Source organism: Phocoena phocoena, chromosome 18, assembly GCF_963924675.1.
Source record: "Phocoena phocoena chromosome 18, mPhoPho1.1, whole genome shotgun sequence".
NCBI lineage: Eukaryota > Metazoa > Chordata > Mammalia > Artiodactyla > Phocoenidae > Phocoena > Phocoena phocoena.
In genome coordinates this window covers 66,655,478-66,676,671 of record NC_089236.1, presented here as the reverse complement: position 1 = coordinate 66,676,671, position 21,194 = coordinate 66,655,478, and the positions used below count along the sequence as shown (strand labels likewise).

The following is a 21,194-nucleotide window of genomic DNA, read 5'->3' as shown; positions in this document are numbered from 1 at the left end:
CGGTGGCTTCTCTTGGCAGAGCACGGGCTTCTAGGGTGCACGGGCTTAGTTGCTCTGCGGCACTTGGGATCTTCCTGGACCAGGGCTCGAACCCTTGTCTCCTGAATTGGCAGGTGGATTCTTAACCACTGTGCCACTAGGGAAGCCCAAGACTTTCTTTTACTCTACCCTATTTCATTTGAGAAAAAAACCCTTCACATTATCCACTAAGGTGATTTCACTACTAACTAATGGGTTCCAACTGATACTTTGAAAAAGTGCTGTATTCTGAAGATAAAATTAGAGTTAAAGCAAACACCACGTTTATTCAAAGGACCTTGGACAAACATAAACAACTTTAAAAACCAATGTAAAAATTAGCATTGCAATTGCTGCAAAGTAAAGGGACATAAGATGAAGAAGGGCATATACCAGGAAGATCTGACTGGTGGGATGGGGGCAAGGAAGGGGTAACAGAAAGGGGAGGGTTCCTCAAGAAGTGGTGATTGAATTGAGATCTGAGGAAGGACTAGAATAAATTTGAGGGTGGGTTATTTAGGGAGAATATCAAAGACCCTTTCAGGGGGCTGCAAATGGAGTGTGAGGGAGAGGAGATATCAGGAACAACTGCTGGATTCATGGTTTACCCAGCTGGATGGACAGTGGTGGATTTTCTGGAAAGAGAAGACTAAAGAGGACCAGATTTGGGCAAAGATGGGTGGGAATATCACAAATTTGTTATTGAACGTGCTGCTTTTGAAGTATCCAAGTGGTAAAACCAGAAAAACAGTTAAATATGGGAATCTGGATTTCAGAGGCAAAGTGAAGGACTTAAATAATTTATGAGTCATCTAGGTAGGGAATAGTTTAGAAAAAAGCAAAAGATGTTAATAGACTATGCTAATATTATATTCATTTACTTGTCATTTACAGTTTCTCTGATTTCATGAGTGAATTTTCAGGGGCTTTTGAACAGCATATGTGAAGCAGAATTCCATTCATGTTGTAAAAAGTTTTAAAAGACTAGTTATGCTGTCAGAGCTGAGTAAGATATAGTTGTCCATGTCGTGATGATGATGGTGATTGGCGGTGATAAAAATATTAGCTAATACTATTTGTCTGGCACAGTATTGGGCTCTTTATATGCATCATCCTAATTAATTTTTTAAAAAACTCATGGGGTATTGATAGATATCCTGCTTTTACAGATGAGGAAACTGAGAAACATACACACAAAATAATTAGTCCGAGGTCACCAGTCTCATAAAGCACAAATCAGCGATACCTAAAATCAGCAGGTCTCTCTCATTTTAGAGCCTAAATTCTTTCTTTACCTCTATGTTGTACTGTTTATAAGTATAACATCATGCAGCCAAATACTCTCAGGAAAGGTCTTTCATCATATCCTCAAAAGAAATACTCTTTTGAAATGCAAATCAAAACTACAGTGAGATACCACCTCCCACTGGTCAGAATGGCCATCATCAAAAAGTCTAAAAGTAACAAATGCTGGAGAGGATGTGGAGAAAAGGGGAACCCTCCTACACTGTTGGTGGGAATGTAAGTTGGTGCAGACACTATGGAAAGCAGTATGGAGGTTCCAGAAACCTAAAAATAGAATTGCCATATGATCCAGCAATCCCACTCCTGGGCATATACCCGGACAAGATTGTAATTCGAAAAGATACATGCACCCCTGTGTTCACGGCAGCACTATTCACAATAGCCAAAACGTGGAAACAACCTAAATGTCCACTGACAGATGAATGGATAAAGAAGATGCGGTACAGGTATACAATGGGATACTACTCAGCCATAAAAAAGAATGAAATAATGCCATTTGCAGCAACATGGATGCAACTGGAGATTATCATACTAAGTAAGTCAGAAACAGAAAGACAAATACCAAATGATATCCCTTGTATGTGGAATCTAAAGTATGGCACAAATGAACTGATCTACAAAATAGAAGCAGACTCACAGACAGAGATCAGACTTGTGGTTCCCAAGGGTGGGGGAAGAGAGATGGAATGGGAGTTTGGGGTTGGTGGGTGCAAACTATTCCATTTAGAGTGGATAAGCAACAAGGTCCTACTGTATAGCACAGGGAACTATATTCACTATCTTGTGATAAACTGTAATGGAAAAGAATATCAAAAAAAAGATGTACCTATGTGGATACCTGAGTCACTTTGCTGTACAGCAGAGGTGGGCACAACACTGTAAATCAACTCTACTTCAATTTAAAAAGATACATAAACAAAACAAAACAAGAAATACTCTTTTATAAGTTATATCAATCATATAAGTAATGACTTCAAGTTTTCTTATCTAAAAATGCATAAATATATACACACCAGTTAAAAATTGTTACTTAAAATTGCCTTTAATAGCAATAGAATAAGAAGACACATAAAGGATCTTATTTGTAAGTTTACTGTTCATTCACCCATTCATTCGTCAATATTGAGCACCTACTTATGTATCAGGTACTTTTTTTGAGGTTAGAACATTTAAGTTCTACTCTTTTAGTACATTTCAATTATATAATACAATGTTATCAACTATAGTCACCATGTTACACATTAAATCCTCCGATTTTATTCAGTCTTAGAGCTGAAAGTTTGTACCCTTTTACTAGCCTTTCCCTGTCTCTCCCACCCTCAGCCTCTGGCAGCTGCTTTTCTACTCTCTGTTTCTATGAGTTTGACGTTTTTTAGATTCCATGTATAAGTGATGCTGTGCAGTGTTTTGTTTTTTTTTTTCTTGTCTGGCTTATTTTACTTAGCATAATGCCCACATAGTCCATCCACATTGTTGCAAATGGCAGGATTTCCTTCTTTTTTAAGGCTGAATAATATTCCATTGTGTTTATATACACCACAGTTTCTTTATCCATCCATTTGTCCACAGAGATTTAGGCGGTTTACATACCTTGGCTATTGTGACTAACGCTTCAATGAACATGAAAGTGCAGGTAGCTCTCAAGATATTGATTTCATTTCCTTTGGATGTATACCCAGAAGTGGGATTGCTGGATCATATGGTAGTTCTGTTTAATTTCTTGAGGAATCTCCATAATGTTTTCAATTGTGGCTGTAGCAGTTTACACGAGTTACTTGTATATTTTGAATAGTAACCCCTTATCAGATATAATGATGTACAAATATTTTCCCCCATTACATAGGTTGCCTTTTCATTTTGCTGATGATTTCCTTGCTGTGCAGAAACTTTTTAGTATGATATAGTCCCACTTGTTTATTTTTCCTTTTGTTTTTGTTTTTGATGTCAAATCCAAAAATTCGCTGCCAAGACCAGTGCTAAGGAACTTACCCCTCTGTGTTTTCTTCTAGGAGTTTTATGGTTTCAGGTCATAAGTTCAAGTCTTTAAAGTATTTTGAGTTGATTTTTGTATATAGTGTAAAATAAGGGTCCAGTTTTATTCTTTTGCATGTGGACATCCAGTTTTTCCAGCACCACTTATTGAATAGAAAGTTTTACTTTTTCTTGTCAGGAAGTGATCCTATGGCAGAAGGATCCTGGTAAGATAAGGACTGAAAAGAGTCCATTGTGTTTGCAATTCGGAGATTTTAGTGAGCACTGTTGGCTCCACTAGTGCTGGGGAGTGGAAACATCCTTAGGTAGGTTAAGGAAGTTCTATTTAGAGTTATTCAGCTGGGAAGTGATGTAGAGCTGGAGTTTGGACCTTGGTCTACTAGACTTTACCAGTCCATGGGAGGCTGCCCTGGGAACATCTTTTCTAGGCTTTGACTCCAACTGGATTCGCCACTGTACACTGAAAAGGTAGAAACGAAACTAGTCTCGCTATGATAAACTGGTCATTTTACTAGTATTTGACAAGCTAGGATTCCAATTCTGGTGAGATGTTAAAGAGAAACAAAATGCTTCACTATTAGGTAATGGAAGAATTCAGTTTTAAAATCATTTCTGACTCTTGACAAAGTAATGAGACGCAGATTACTGCTTCTGTCATACTTGAGACTGATTACAGTAAGCCACACGCACTTTTCTTTCCAGAGAACTAGCATTTCAGGCAAAATCATACGAAGTTTAGGATTTTATTTTTATTGTTGTATAAAGGTAAAAAATGTTGAAAAAGCAAGTGAATGTTTCATATTTACTGAGTTAATGAACACATTAGGTCTTAAAGTTCTTTTCATAATTGGCTCTTCAGAGCTCTTTTTTCTTTCCTCTTATTTCTTTTTGTCAAAGCTTTTTGTTGCCAGTTTCACTTAACCTAAGAAAAGATAGCTCTGCGTCAGCATTTCTTTTCATATCTCTTTTTTCACATCTCTTTCCACTGTAATTTGTGGAAAACGAAATATAGGTATTAAATGACAATTACTCATTCATAAAAGTGTAAAACTTACCTTACTGGATGTAAGTGATAGCTTTCCATTTCATTTAAAACTTTTGAATAATGCTAAATTTGAGTGTTTGTTAATGTGTCTCTAATGGATATATGGCAAGAAGGGTTATTTAAATTACATGGAAATGTCTGATAAGGTCTAACATTACGCTAGATTCCTTAATGATATTCCTTTCCTTCCAGATCTTAGTTTTCAAGCAGCTTCTCAAATAATGTCCACTCCAGTTTATGATGCCATAAAATTAATGAAGGACATTTCGCAGAACTTCCCCATAAAAGCCAGGTATATTAAAGTTTATTGATTTGATTATAGTCAGAACTCTTTCCGTTAAATAAATTTTATGAAAATAGCTGATTTCATTTAACATAATGATATCAGTTAATTCTGTTGTATAGAGTGTTTATGAGATCAGGGTCTCTTTTCATTATGTATATTGGGTTTTTTTTTAACTAGAGCAGAATATTGGCTTGTGCGTGCATATGTATACATACTACAAAATAGAACTCTTGAATTAGAGGCAAATGGAAAGGAAAAAATAATGTATTTAAAAATTTATTTAAATGTAAACAGTGAGAGCTGGTAATCCAATAAAAAACTGATTTAAGCAGTATATAATAAGGGGACATTTTTCTCTTTACCCTACAGACGATGATGAAAAGTATTGCTCTAAATAGACCTATGCCCAGTGTATGGCCAAATCATGTTCTTGCCCTTTCAGATTCCAAACAATTAGTAATGTCTTAATTGTATAGAATATTTTGTGGAATACTTTTTTGCCAATAAGATATCTGATTGAACTGCTTTCAGAAATATTAATATTACATTAAATGCATCTTCCAGTTCAATAGATAATACATTTCCATATCTAGAAGTAACCAGTAGATACAATTCTGGTTACCGTGTTTTATAAGGATTTACAAAATAACAAGACTTTGATGCATTTGTAGGAATAATAGTATAAAATTATAAGCAACCAGTAAAACATAAGCTAAGTTAGCTTATATTGAAGATATACAACACGTGACAGGTGCAGCAATAGTGTTTCACTGAGAGGAATTGGAGAGCATCCTTGTGCCCTCAGCATCCCTTCTTAAGCAGTGGATAATCACTACCCCTCTGTTTGTTTCAGACACTTTGGTACATTTATCCACAGCACAAATGACTGAATCCTGAATCTAGACAGTCAATACCTTTGTAAGATAAATAAGTAGTACATGTTTGGCCACAGGATACCAAGAACCTTTTCGTGATACTCTGAAAATAGAGAGGTTTGTCACCTTATTTACAGATTGAAAATGAATACATTGACGTGACTCTCAGTTTTAGTTTAAGCAAAACCAAGAATTTGAGAAGTCAGTATATGTATATTAAAACATGAAATATGTATGTGTGTATAAACATAGATGTTTAGCCACACTGCTGTTAACTAACAGTAGCTTTTGAAATTACTCGATCAAATAAAGTGAAATAATTTTAGTTTTAGGAAGATAGTCGATTAGCTGTTTTGACGGTAAGTCATTATAATTATTCAGGGGTTTTGGGGCTAAACTCTGCTCTTAATTTGTGGTTGGTCGTTAAAAAAAATTTACCAACTGTGCTAACACTGCTTAATGGCTGAACTGTAGGCTTAAGCATATCTCTACGGTTACTCTGATAAGTCATTACTCCATGAACTTGTGGATGCTTCCTGAATCTTGGGATGAAGCGAGTTGAGTTGGTTTCCTCCAGACTCCATCAATGGTGCAACCGTAATTGATACCCAAGGCTAAAAATCTCGCCTCCATATATGTTCAGACTTAATAAATGGGTTTTATTTTTCATCAAAAAAAAATAAAGTCACTCTGTAGACAGCCAGTAAATGTTCATTGAAATGAAATACTTGATAAATGAATGAAAAATTTGCATTATCAGATTTTCAGTTGCAACTAATCTCAAATGCTGCCAGATTTTAGGAGGTAATACACAGTTACCGTGGGTTGTTTTAAGATACACCCTTCTGCTTGGGTTTTACTTAATGCCAGACTTTGCATTAACGATCTTTTGATTTTTAAATCATTTTCTTCTATGCATAAAATTGACAGATCAATAGCTAATTAAGCATTCTTAGTAGTTACTAGGTCAAATAAATATAATTAATAGACTTATTTAAAAGACAGTTTGCTCTGTTTTTAAATTATAAGGGAGTTCTAAGCTTCCTTATAGAGTGAATATATGAAGTCAACGTTATCAGTATTTTAGAACTTACTGTGGTAAAGATCTCAGGTTAACCAAAATTCTTTATATACACATATTCCAAACATTGCCTATTTGCAGCGCTACATATAATGACATTGGTAATTTCATATAGAATTTCTCCCTATGGGCAAAACAACACAAAACAGCATTTTCAGTCAAGTATTCTTGAAAAATGCGACAGCATGTAATGTGTACAGTTTGTGCATATGAACTTTTGACAGCCTCTATTCCACCTGAATCAAATACCCTTGTCAAATGAAAGCCGTAGTACCACCTGTCAGATAGACTATGTGGAAAATGTACTTGTCAGTCATGATGCCTTTAGAGTTTTTAGTTTCTCGTACAAAGTATTATATTGCACTGAATCATAGATTAGTCCAAACATTTAAGGAAGAATGAATTGTATCTGTATTTATGTTCCCAGATCTCTGACCAGAATTGCTGTAAATCAACGTATGAGGGAGGAAATACAGGAAAATCAAAAGGTTTGTTCGAATTCCTTTCTTAAAAATTTTACTGCACTAATAACACTATATTTTAGACTTTGGATCTTCAATTTTCATACAAAAAAGAAAATGTTAACTTGTACTTTTTGATTATTAAAACAGTTCAGGTTTTTCCATTTTTATATTGTCTACTTTATATAGCATACAGTTTGTGATCCTAGCCAATCTTTCCTGACATAGATCCTACTTACTTTCTCATTAACCTTATATACTCCAAATTTTCTGCCCATGCTGTATGGTTTTCTTCACAAAATAGAGATAAAGGCTATGAAATAATTCTTCTGTTTCTCATTAGTTTTGCTTAAAAGCTTGTGAGGACCAAGCCAAGTTTAGACCACTGGAACATTACTAGAGTCCTATAACATATAGTACACAGTTGATCACTAGTTTGATAAGATTCTGCTAAATGGTCTCCTAAATTACCTTAAGACCCCAAATGATTCTAACTGTGTTAATACTTAGGAAATGCTTGAGAACACTTCCTGGTTCCATTACATAGGACTGGTTTAGCTTTAAGTAATATTAATCCCAGGCACACAGGGCCTTAAACAGTAGGAGTTCATTTTTCTCACGTAAAAAGAAGTCCCTTCCCTGGTGGCGCAGTGGTTAAGAATCTGCCTGCCAGACAGGAATAAAGATGCAGACATAGAGAATGGACTTGAGGACACAGGGAGGGGGAAGGGTAAGCTGGGATGAAGTGAGAGAGTGGCATGGACATATATACACTACCAAATGTAAAGTAGCCAGCGGGAAGCAGCTGCATAGCACAGGGAGATCAGCTCGGTGCTTTGTACCCACCTAGAGGGGTGGGATAGGGAGGGTGGGAGGAAGGTGCAAGAGGGAGGAGAAATGGGGATAAATGTATATGTATAGCTGATTCACTTTGTTATACAGCAGAAACTAACACACCATTGTAAAGCAATTATACTCCAATAAAGATGTTTAAAAAAGAAAAAAAATCCGCCTGCCAGTGCAAGGGACACGGGTTCAAGCCCTGGTCCAGGAAGATCCCACATGCCGTGGAGCAACTAAGCCCGTGCGCCACAACTACTGAAGCCCCTACACCCTAGAGCCCATGCGCCGCAACAAGAGAAGCCACCACAATGAGAAGCCGGCTCACCACAACTAGAGAAAGCCTGTGCACAGCAACGAAGACCCAACGCAGCCAAAAATAAATAAAATTTTAAATATTAAAAAAAACAGAAGTGTCAAAGTAGGTTTCCACAGACATGGTTTTTTCTTTTATGGTTGCAGAATGGCTGCCACAGCTCCAGACTACTTGTCTGGATTCAAAGCAGAAAGAGGCAGGAAGATCAAACCACATTCATCCTGACTGAAGCCTTTCTGGAACACTTCAGCCATCTTTGACTTCTGTCTCATTGGCCAAAATTTTGTAATGTGGATATTCCTAGCCACAAGGGAGACTAGAAAAGTTAGTGCTTACTTTACTAGTGATTGAGGGGAGCAGAGGCGAAATGGCTTAGAGATAGTGCCAGGTTAGCCCATCAACAGTGCCTGTTACACTGAGACAGTAAGCTCTCAGTAAATATCAGCTGTTTTGATGATGACAGACAGCTACAATGATGATAATGAAGTAGATGCACAGTTCATGGGAGACTGAGTGATAGAAGCCGCAGCACATCATCCCTACCTGGGATGTTCTTTGCCTCATTGACCACCTAACAAATTCTTGCTTATCCTTCAAAACTGAGCACTACTCCTTTCTGTAATTTTCCTAATTGCTCTTACCGTTCTTCAAGCAGAATGCATTGTTTTCTTGTTTGAATTTTTTTGTTTGAATAATGCCACTTGCAGTAAGAAAGGAAGAGAGGTTGGGAAAGAAAAAGGAGGGAAAAGAAAGGAATGCCGAAGTATCAGTGGCATCACATAATCCAGTTTATTTTTTGCTCCGTTAATAGTCCAAAGGGGGTGTTCCTGGTCATCAAAGCTTTGCTCTGTGTGATGATTTTGATTCCAGAGGCTGAAGAATTTCATGAGGTTAAAGAGATATTGTGGGAATAAAAGAGAGAATTGGAAGGACCAAATGGGATAGTTCCAAAGGTGAACCACTGTGATGACATAATCACAGGATGACAGTCAAAGCTAGCTGCTGAAGTAGAGTGGGAATGAAAGTTAGTGGAAATGAGTCAATCAGGAAACTCTGAACCTAGGGGTTTGAACGAGCACAGTACCTGGCACAGAGCATTCTGTCAGAAATATTTGTTGAATTGAAAACTTAATATTTAAATGTTACCTATAATACATTCTATATTTAGCAATGTGTAGTTTTTAAGATGTTCTGTATATTGAAGCAGTTGTTAATATCCTAATGTATAAACTGAGATCCAGTGATTTCTTCTGGGTCACAGAATTGGTACTGATGGAACCAGAATTTGTGCCCTGGTTTACAGCTCATTTCAGAACAATTTAATAAGAATTGTAAGTTTTTCTATTGCCAGTCACCTTGCTAGATGATTGGAAAGATATTTGATGAAATTAAGAAATTTGATCTAGTCTTCCAAAAAAAATTCTTCAGTGACTCCTATTTCTAGGAGAACAGCATACAAAAGGCTATTTATTTATTTAAATAAAACCAGGTGGGAAGGGGGAGTCTGGTGTAGACTGTCAGCTCCCCAACAAAAAGCCACCAGGGAAACTTGTTACTCAGGCAAAGCTGAGTTTAATAAACTTGCTGCAATGAGGGAGAGCAACACCTTGATAGACTCTTGTTAAGTGTCTCAAAAGGGGGACATTAGGGTAGAGTAATTAGAGGATTGGAGAGGGTCTCTGTTTAGGTGGTTTAAGTTGGGTCTTTCAAGGTGGGGAATTGTTTGGGATTGGGTAGATTTTGTAACAATAGTTTACATTGTGTTGGTGAACATTGAAGTGATGGATTTGGTGAGCAACAACAAGGGAATGTGAAACTAGAACTGGAAGGACTTTGCAAAGGTGTAGAAAGTAAAGATAAAACCATTTCCGAAATAAAAACTAAAGTTATAAAGTGGCACAAAGGAGAACTGACCTTATAGAAAACACAGCAGAAGACATAGTAGATAGAAATAATAAATGCAGAGATAATTTTTAAAAAAAGAAATAGAAAGGACTCGGGAGAAGATGATAAAGTAAAGCCAGGTAAAGGAAATCCAATATACCTAGACTAGAGTCTGTGAAATAGAAGAATAGAACAAATGGACAGAACGAACGCCTAAAACTACAATCAGAAAATTTTCTAAAATAAAAGAAGTTCCAAATCCACAAATAAAAAGGGTGCATTGTGCAACTTGGGAAAATTGACCAAGAGTGGTCAAATATAAGCTATTGAACTTTATAGGGAACAAAGGAAATTACTTATGCATTTAATAAGAAAGATGATAAGGAAAGAAAATCACATTGGCATCAGACTTCTCAAAAACAAATTCAACACCAAGAAACAGTGAAGCTCCATCTACGAGACATTCAAGGAAAGAAAAACTGTCCTTCAAGAAGATATGTATATACAGGCTACGAAAATGTTGAACATGCAAAAATTCAGGGAATATTGCTCCCAAGAACACTTTCTGCGGAATTTCTCCGACCAAGAACTGATTGAAGATTCTTGGGCAGAGCAACTGCCTGTTGGGCATTGAATATGTTTATGTGTAGAACTAAAAGTAAAAAGTGAGGGACAGGGTGATAGTATAGTATGTAAACAGTACCTACTCTGACAGAGATAAAATATTGCAACAAATAAATATGGCGGGGGGGAAGAAAATAGAATGAACTTGTTGATTGCCTTAACTGTAATACTCAGGAATCAAAGATATAATTAAAGCTGAAAAGTCAAGCAGTGGAAGCCTGAACTTATTTGAAAGTATATAGTTAACCAGTAATGAATATAAAACTATTGAATAAAATTGGGCTGTGCAAGAGGAAAGGCAGCAGAAAGAGGTTAAAGGCTAATTTTATTATTTTTTGTAACAGAAATTATTAGTTGTTGGTTAAAGAAAGAGATGACTGAGGGTATTAAATGAACATACTTTTTTTTTTTTTTTTGGCGGTACGTGGGCCTCTCACTGTTGTGGCTTCTCCCATTGCGGAGCACAGGCTCCGGACGCACAGGCTCAGTGGCCATGGCTCACGGGCCCAGCCTCTCCGCGGCATGTGGGATCTTCCCGGACCGGGGCACGAACCCGTGTCCCCTGCATCGGCAGGCGGACTCTCAACCACTGCGCCACCAGGGAAGCCCAATACATATGTTTAATAGTAACTAGAGGAACAAAAGTCTAAATCTTCCAAACTGTGAAAAGAACTGAGTGCACAAGAAAAGAGACATTTAAAAAATACATCTAGAAAGAGTAAATACAGCATGAAAGAATGACATTTGAGGCTAACCAGGTCTATGATATCAATAGATGTAAATAAGCTTAACTAACATATTAGCAAAAATGTTCAGTTTGTTTCATTAGGCATGTACAATGTATGTAAAATAAAAACTCTTAAAGTAATTTAGAAATGTCAAAAATTAAAGGACGTGCCAAGGTATACCAAGCAAATACTGTGTGTTAAGGGTAGTGACCTTAAAATGCCATGAAGCCAAATTCAGTTCTAAAAATATTAATGAGCAAAAAATGGCCATTTATAATACTTAGGGCTATAATTCACAAGGCTACAATAGCAGTTTAAAATATTTTTACATCAAAACACTGCAGCAACATTCCTGAAACAGACTACAGGAGATGGAAGGAGAAATATAATTTACCTCTCTCAGACTAGTGAAATGGTAAGTAAAGATATAGGAGACCAAATGACATTATGATTGTATAGATAATAGGTCTTCTGGTTATATAACAAATTTTGTATCCTGATAATAGAAAAAATATGCCTTTCTTCAAGTTTTTATGAAGTAGTAATGGCAAAAAATCCAGAAAATGGGTAAAATAGAAAAAAAATTCTCAATGTCAATGCAAACTAGAAATCAATAACAACATCATATAAAAAGGGTTTATTCACTTGGAAGTTAAAAACTATTTACTCTTAAGTAGAAGGGAAAATAAAATACACATCAAGGGACTCCCTTGGTAGTGCAGTGGTAGAAAATCCACCTGCCCACCTGCCAATGCATGGGACCAGGTTCGATCCTTGGTTGGGGAACTAAAATCCCACATGCAGTGGGGCAACTAAGCCCGTGTGCTACAACCACTGAGCTCATGCATCTCAATGAGAGGCCCCGCGTTCCACAACTACAGAGCCCACGCACTCTGAAGCCTGTGTGCCACAACTAGAGAGAGAAAACCCACACACTGCAACTAGAGAGAAACCCGAGGAGACCTTGCACCGTAACGAAAAAGATCCCACATGCCTCAACAAAGATCCCATGTGCCACAACTAAGACCCGATGCAGCCAAAAAAATAAATAAGGAAAATAAATAAACATTTAAAAAAATACACATCAAAATTGCAACAGTTCTTGATAACAACATTTGAAAACATAAGATATTAGAATCTTTGGGACCCAAATAAAACAAAGTTCAGAGATAAGCCTTGAAGTCTTACATCAATAAAATGAAAAAAAAGTAAATGAATTAAATATCAGACTTAAAATGTTAAGAACAGTAAAGAAAAGCAAAAGCAGAAGAAATTAATACAGGTAAAAATTAATGAGTTAAAAGGTAAAAATAGTAAAACTAATGAAATGATAATATATCATAATTGAATGGAGCTTGAGGGATGCAAGAATGGTCAATAGATTAGGAAATCTAGTCATATACTATTGTTAGATCTAAGTGGTAAAATTGTATGATTATCTTTGTACATGCTGAAAAAGCATTTTATAAAATTCAAGACCTGTTCCTGAATATAAAAAAACGCTTTATAAGGAAATATACTTTCTTAACTTGATTATACTTCCTTAACATGATTAAGTGTGCATGGGTATATGTATTTGTGTTTATCTCAGCTTAAAAGTCAGCATCTTACTAATAGAAAATTACTAGAGGTATATTTACTGAAATCAGGAACAAGACAATGAAGCACATTATCATCACTGTAGTTATTATTGTGTCAGTTATTAGCCCAAGTCATTAGTCAAGAGAACGATACTGGAAGTATAAAAATTGGGGAAAGGTGAGGAATGTATAAGAGAATCAACTAAAAACAAAAATTAGATGTAGAAAGGTGTGTTGGTCTGCTTGGGCCGCCATAACAAAGTACCGCAGACTGGGTGGCTTACACCACAGAAATTTATTTTCTCTCAGTTCTGGAGGCTGGAAGTCCCAGATCAGAGTTTCAGCAAATTCTGTATTTGATATGGACTCTTCCTGACTTGTCAGCAGCTGCCTTTTTGCTGTGTCTTCACATGGTCTTCCCTCTGTGTGCACACCCGTGTGCCACCCTTATGACCTCATTTAACCTTAATTACCTCCTTAAGCCCCATCTCCAAATACAGTCTCATGGGGGTTTAGGGCTTCAACATATGGATTTGAGGTGGGGCAACACAATTCAGTCCATAGCAAAAGATAATAGAAGGCACAATTAAAATATATAAATCAAGAGGCTCCTAATGAAACTTAAAAGCTTTTGCACAGCAAAGGAAACCATAAACAAGAGGAAAAGACAACCCTCAGAATGGGAGAAAATATTTGCAAATGAAGCAACTGACAAAGGATTACTCTCCAAAATTTACAAGCAGCTCATGCAACTCAATATCAAAAAAACAAACAACCCAGTCCAAAAATGGGCAGGAGACCTAAATCGACATTTCTCCAAAGAAGATATACAGATTGCCAACAAACACACGAAAGAATGCTCAACATTATTAATCATTAGAGAAATGCAAATCAAAACTACAGGGGGATATCATCTCACACCAGTCAGAATGGCCATCATCAAAAAATCTACAAACAATAAATGCTGGAGAGGATGTGGAGAAAAGGAAACCCTCTTGCACTGTTGGTGGGAATGTAAATGGATACAGCCACTGTGGAAAACAGTATGGAGGTTCCTTAAAAAACTAAAAATAGAACTACCATACGACCCAGCAATCCCACTACTGGGCATATACCCTGAGAAAACCATAATTCATAAAGAGTCATGTACCCCAATGTTCATTGCAGCTCTATTTACAATAGCTAGGACATGGAAGCAACCTAAGTGTCCATCAACAGATGAATGGATAAAGAATATGTGGCACATATATACAATGGAATATTACTCAGCCATAGAAAGAAACAATATTGAGTTATTTATAGTGAGGTGGATGGACCTAGAGTCTGTCATACAGAGTGAAGTCAGAAAGAGAAAAATAACATATGGTAACACATATATGTGGAATCTAAAAAAAAAAATGGTTCTGATGAACCTAGGGGCAGGACAGGAATAAAGACACATGTAGAAAATGGACTTGAGGACACAGGGAGGGGGAAGGGTAAGCTGGGACAAAGTGAGAGAGTGGCATGGACATATATATACTACCAAATGTAAAACCGATAGATAGTGGGAAGCAGCCGCATAGCACAGGGAGGTCAGCTTGGTGCTTTGTGACCACCTAGAGGGGTGGGATAGGGAGGGTGGGAGGGAGGGAGACGTAAGAGGGAAGAGATATGGGGATATATGTATATGTATAGCTGATTCACTTTGTTATAAAGCAGAAACTAACACACCATTGTAAAGCAATTATACTCCAATAAAGATGTTAAAAAAAAAAAGACAAAGATAATTTTTGTAAAGAAAAGAACTCTTTGTAACATGAATAAAAGCTAATCAGTTCTATGCATCCAAAAAAAAGAAAAAAAGAATAGTACCTATTTCACTGGATTATTAGGAGGATTAAATGAGAATGTAGTGACTTAGCACAGTGTCCGCCTCAGTAACTGTGGCCCTCTGCTAAGTGTTCACATATTTATATGTACATATACATACACCCACATTTGTATATATACACACACACACATAGAGGAAAATACATCATACATAAATATCTATGTATATTTACATACGTAAGGCAGTTGGAGTATGTCAGAAAGAGGGAGAGGGTATCATAATCTACTAGACTGATATTAGTGACTTTGAAGGAAAATAATTCTCAATATTTTAAACTATGTCTATCATCTTGTTAAATTATTACTTTACTTGGAGTTATCATCAATTTATGGTAATAATAAGGTTTTACACTTACATTTTGCAAGACTGTTATGTAAACAAAATAGTATTAAGTTCTTTTATAATATTATTTCTGTAGTTTCAATTTTCACAGCAGTGAAGTTGCCAGACTTTTTTATAATTCTAACAATCTAGAATGCACTGTGTAGTATCAGAGGAATGGCATAAAGTTTAACAATGTAAAAAATGAAAAAAAATCTCCAAAATAGACTTTTGGACAAGATGGTGAAATGTGAACTAGAGATATGCCCTCAAACTTTTATACCTGGTACTCATTTCTCCATTAAAGAACCTTGGTAAAAAAAAAAAAAAAATCAGTAGGCTCCATATATTGCAAGCAACTAGTTAAAAGTTATAATGTAAGAAAAGACTCCATTTATAATAGCAACACAAAAAGTATACAGGAATAAACTTAACAAGTAGGTAAAGCCTATATAAAGAAAGATTTGACAGTCTACTTAAGGGCATGTAGAAGGACGTACCTTGTATTGGAAAATTACAATGAAGTCAATTCTAAGTTAATTTGTAAATATAATCAGAACCTGGAGTGTTTTTTTCCCTCTGAAACTTGACAAGATGAGTCTAAAAATTCATGTGGAAAAAGTAGACAAGGAATAATAGCCAGGATTACTCTGAAAAATTAAAGGAGCAGTAGGAACCTCTGCCCCGTGTGCACAGCAGCACAGACTGTACCTCCCGTGTCTATGCTGGCCACCAGGTGCTCCAGCCTGCTCAGGGATGCTGGGGCCACCCACTGCTGTCACCGTGGCCACTTCTTATCCGCTTGGAATTAGCAGTGAAACAGTTTTGAAAGCAGCTTTGATTACTGAGCAAGGAACCTTGAATTTATTCAGTAAGTTAATCTTGACACTGTATATGGCCATCTTGTTTACTGCCTCTTTCGGAACACACTGAGAGAAAGACAAGGGAATAATGGCTTTCACGTCACTAATCCCAGGCAAAGGTGTTGGGCTAGTAGTCCATGTTACCCACTAACACGTGGAGTGTGTGGGAGGTAACTAAACTGGGAGTTCCAACCTTGGAGAAGAAAGGGATGATTGTGATCGGAAAGTCAAAAAATTGTGGAATGTCCCAAAATGGATGGGCTACATGAACACCCTGGAAATATGTCACTGCTCCAACATCTTATCCATACGCACCAAATAGTACAGTTCCTGTAAAACATTTCACTGTTGCAAAACATGTAAACAAAGGGTTTACACACAAAAAAGAAATAATAGTGGTCTTTAAATATACAGAAAGATGGGACTTCCGTGGTGGCGCAGTGGTTGGGAGTCCGCCTGCCGATGCAGGGGACGCGGGTTCGTGCCCCGGTCCGGGAAGATCCCACATGCCGCGGAGCGGCTGGGCCCGTGAGCCATGGCCACTGGGCCTGCGTGTCCTGAGCCTGTGCTCCGCAGCGGGAGAGGCCACAGCAGTGAGAGGCCTGAGTACCGCAAAAAATAAATAAATAAAATAAATAATAAAAAATAAAAAAAACAAACTATACAGAAAGATGATTCATCTTTCTATAATAAGAGAAATGCAGATCAGAGTTAGACTGAGAAAGCAGATTTCAAAAATTCATACGTATGATAGTGCACCCTATTGGTGAGTCTTATTTTGCATAAGAAAACAGGGAAAACAAGATATGTGTTTGTATTATATTTGTATAAAGAAACACCAGAAGGATAAACCAGAAACTTTGGGGGAAAAATTTGTCACCTCTGTGGGCCAAGGGTAGGGGCTGGTGAACAGGGTGGAAGGTGCTGGAATGAGAACAAAAATTCTTTGTGAATAGTTTTTTACATAGTTTTGACTTTGGACTCATGCAAAGATTATCCCAAAAATATCATGACTATGCTGAAGTTGTATAAGTGAATTTGAGTTTGGTTTTATTCAGGAAGCAATTGATTGAACTCCAAAGTACAGCAAGTTTCCCTTTGAAGTTCATAATTGTTGTTTTGCTCAGAGACTGGGCAGAATCTACTTTAGATTTAAAATTCAATGTCAATGCAATACGTATCTCTTATTGTTTACCATAAGAGCTGTTAAATATATTAATTAAATTGCATGACACTTATTTGTTTTGGTTGGGGGGAAATGGGGAAGGGGGTCAGGTGGTCAGGTAACTTCTTTTGCGTCAGTATTGTGAAACAGATTGTTTCAATTATGTAATTACATAATAAACCAGATGCAGATATTTAAGTACAAAATCCAATTAAAAGATTACACCTAATTCAGATAAAAGCTCACACTTTTCTAATTATGTCAACTAATGACTTAGAATGTGTGAAAATTTTACGGAGTTCTAGGGAAAATTCCTAGGTTAGCATATCTTCTCCAACAGTTCTTCTGTAAAATATATTTTTTCGGAATCTTTGTTTCTCTCATCATTCACCCAGAAAAAAGCAAAACCCTTCCTATATTAGATTTACATCTGATTGGACTTCAAATTTTAAGTTCAGAATGCATGTAGTTCCAGCATAGGGACCTCCAGACAAGTTTATAAACCAATTTACCATTTAAATGCTCAACCAGTCTCCTGAAATCCAATCAATTGGAATTTTTTTAGTTTCAACTAATGGCACAGCTCCATTGGTTGTTAAAGGAATACATTTCTGTACATTGTTCCCTCTTTTCTTTAATGAGGTCATATTTGTCCGTGGAGATTTGAATTTGTTTCTGCTCAAAGCTTATGAGCACTCCCAACTCAATTCCACTTTTTAAAAAAATTTTTTGCCGTGCTGCAGGGCATGCGGGATCTTCGTTCCCTGACCATGGATTGAACATATGCCCCCTGCAGTGGAAGCACGGCGTCCTAACCACTGGACCACCAGGGAATTCCCCTAATTCCACTTTAAATTAAAAGTCTGTTTATATTTTTTGGACCTTCAAAATAGTGTGAAATTGGGCCTCAAACTCATATGAAGATAAGCCAGAAGCCATGAATTCTTATGGAAGACTGTTCTTCCTCCATTAAGAACCATGGTGAACTCAGCAAGTTTCTATGCTGTTTCTGCAGGACATTTTGTTTTCTAGGTCAACTTTTCACTGTGAGTGTAGCACTTCCTTATGTGCACAAGGATATCTCTGATCCTGCTGCCTGCCCTTGGTGGGCCCAAGGCACTGCCTCCTGTCCTTCTGAGACTGACCTTTAAAAACTCACACTTCAGGCCACCTAGCATGAGGATGCTTGAGATTTCCTCAGGGCAGGGCCTTCAGTGTTTGTTATATCCTTGGACTCTTATTCACACTTCTCTACTCTTAAGTGAAATCTTTAATTTAAAAAGTTAAACCATTCTTTTAGAGGGCAATATTAATATTTTAATCTAGCATTTCTGATATTTTAGTAGAAGGATTTCAGGATCTCTGGTTCATCATATTGCTAGAAACTAAATTCTTACTCCTTGATTTGAGAACGGCTGCCTTTAATCATACACTTGGGATAGTTTGCCAGGATTGAAGGCTACCCCCTTTGAGGGGAAAAGAAAGAATTTGTCACCACCAGTGCCAATACACATACCTCTCTTTGACATTGTTTTGGCATCAAGTTTACTGAGTTTAACTTATTACCCTTGTTTTGAGCATCTTTTTTGTTCAAGACTCTGTGCTTGGCCTAAAAGTTCTTGAGGGAATCAGCAGAGAGGGAATTAGTTTAGTATAGATCAGTGTTTGACATGCTTTCTACTTTCAGTTGTGATGCCTAAAACAAAGGAGGTGCTGGAGAGAGTTTGAGACAATGTGTATGATGGTTCAATGCAAATTTTGGGAAAACAGGCAGTGGATTCACTAGACCTCTATAGACTTTGAATGCAAGTTTCCTAGCAAAAAGTAACTATTTGATAGAAAGGCACAGAAGTAGCTAAAGACAAATCAGAATTTCACCTTTGAATCTCTCATGTTAATCTCTTGCCAGTATTCTGCATAAAGCAAATGGAGATATTTTCTATACTGTTACAAGTTTAGTTCCTCCTCTCCCCTCTCTATATGTAGCTCACCTGTCATGGTAAGTGATAACCATACAGAAAAATTCACCTCTGTAAAGCCTCCTCTGAACTGCTTCATCTGTCTTTCCAGAATAATTTATACAGATCTCTCTTAGGTCATTTATTGTGTGATGTCATTGAAATGCACTGTTTTGAAATTGTTTTTCTTCCTAAATCAATTTGCCTACTCTGGTAATAGTCATAATGAAAGCTTCATTTGTGAGTACTTTATATGTGACTAGACACAGATATGTATTACATTAAACCTTTAAAACAGACTTGTGAGTATTCTGTTTTACAGATGAGGAAACTGAGACTTATGGAAGGTACTAAGTAAATTTGCCTAAATCTTACCACGAGTAAGTAGCAAGACTAGGGTTTAAACCAGATCTGACTCCCTCACCGTGATCTTGCTAACTATGCTGTATGGCTAAGACATTCCCTTTTTTTCTAGTGCCTGGAGTTGTTTCTAGCACTGAGTAGGCACTTGGGAAATATTTACTTAATAAAAAGTTAGTGAACATTGAAACACTGCTTTAATGAAAACTTATGAATTCATAAATGATTGCTAAACGTTTACACATACACCAAGGTGTTGAGTTCTGGGATATCAAACAATAGGATTCTGCCAGCTATCAAATTCTAAGTGTTTGTATGCACAAACACACACACAGTATGAAATGTAATAGGTAAGTAATTGTTGTAGCATTAGAAATTTAATATCACATACTGCAAAATCAAAATCCTCAGGTATTGTGTCTTTAATCTGTTTTAAGGTTGCCATCCCTTAGATCAGATGTGGGCAGTACTGCCTACATAGAGGCCAAGTGTGGGCTGCTGCCTGTCTTTATACATATAAAAGTTTTGTTGGAACATAATCGTGCTCATTTGTTAATTATCTGTGACTGCTTTTGTGCTACAGGGGCAGAGTCGAGTGGTTCAACAGAGATGATATAGCTGGCAAAGCCTAAGATATTTACTATCTGATTCAACAGAAATAGTTGGCCAACTCCTGACATCGATCAGCTATTGTTCTATCACTCGGTTAACCCTTTTCTGTATTTCCAGCATCTTCAAGAAAGATTTGAAATTCATCCAGGCGATGCTGGTCTCTATATAAATGGACTTCATGTTGATATGGATTCTTATGATCCTTTTAAGTAAGTATTGAATTATTGATACAAACTGTGGTTTATATATGAAGGTACACTTTTGTCCTGAATTTAGTATTTGTTAAAATGCAAATAATCACTTTAAAGGTAAAGCACATATATCTTTTTTTTTTTTTGCGGTACACGGGCCTCTCACTGCTGTGGCCTCTCCCGTTGCGGAGCACAGGCTCCGGACGCGCAGGCTCAGCGGCCATGGCTCACGGGCCCAGCCGCTCTGCAGCATGTGGGATCTTCCTGGACCGGGGCACGAACCCGTGTCCCCTGCATCGGCAGGCGGACTCTCAACCACTGCACCACCAGGGAAGCCCCAAATATATTTTTTTGATTGTGCAGAACAACTCTGTTATTTTGGTAGAATATTCTCTTAATTGTCTTTGAATGTCAGAAATGGAAGAGACCTTGGAGAAATTTGTTCAGATGAGAAAATTGAAGTTTCTGAATCCTTGACCTATATTTGTCCTATTATTCGAAACTGTCTTTAATTGGCAAGTAGGTCCATCACTTAGCAGGGAAGTTTCTTGGGACAGAGCTGAGTAGCTAGGGAGCTGTACGCTCCAGAAAAGAACTGAAAGGAATATGAGATGCTTTCTCTGAGTAAAGAAACTAACAGGAAGAATTTTAAGAGCTTGTGTCTATCAGAAAAGAAACTTGAAATTATATATGGCTGGATGCTATCTCCTTAGGTTAAAAAGATTCCTCAAAAATGCTCTAGTGCAGAATTAGAAAGTCTTGTATTTATCATGGCCATTGACCTGTAAATTAAAGTCATGGGCCAAACAGGAGAGA

At 37.0% G+C, this 21,194-nt stretch overlaps 1 protein-coding gene across 1 annotated transcript in view; it reads left to right on the top strand.

The window, feature by feature from the left end:
* The window catches only part of UGGT2 (UDP-glucose glycoprotein glucosyltransferase 2), a 163,637-nt gene that overhangs the window by 34,626 nt on the left and 107,817 nt on the right, over positions 1-21,194 (top strand). The window contains exons 9-11 of the mRNA XM_065895938.1: positions 4,553-4,652; positions 7,030-7,090; positions 20,305-20,396. Of these exons, the coding sequence (XP_065752010.1) occupies positions 4,553-4,652; positions 7,030-7,090; positions 20,305-20,396 (253 nt within the window). The remainder of the gene's footprint in view (positions 1-4,552; positions 4,653-7,029; positions 7,091-20,304; positions 20,397-21,194) is intronic.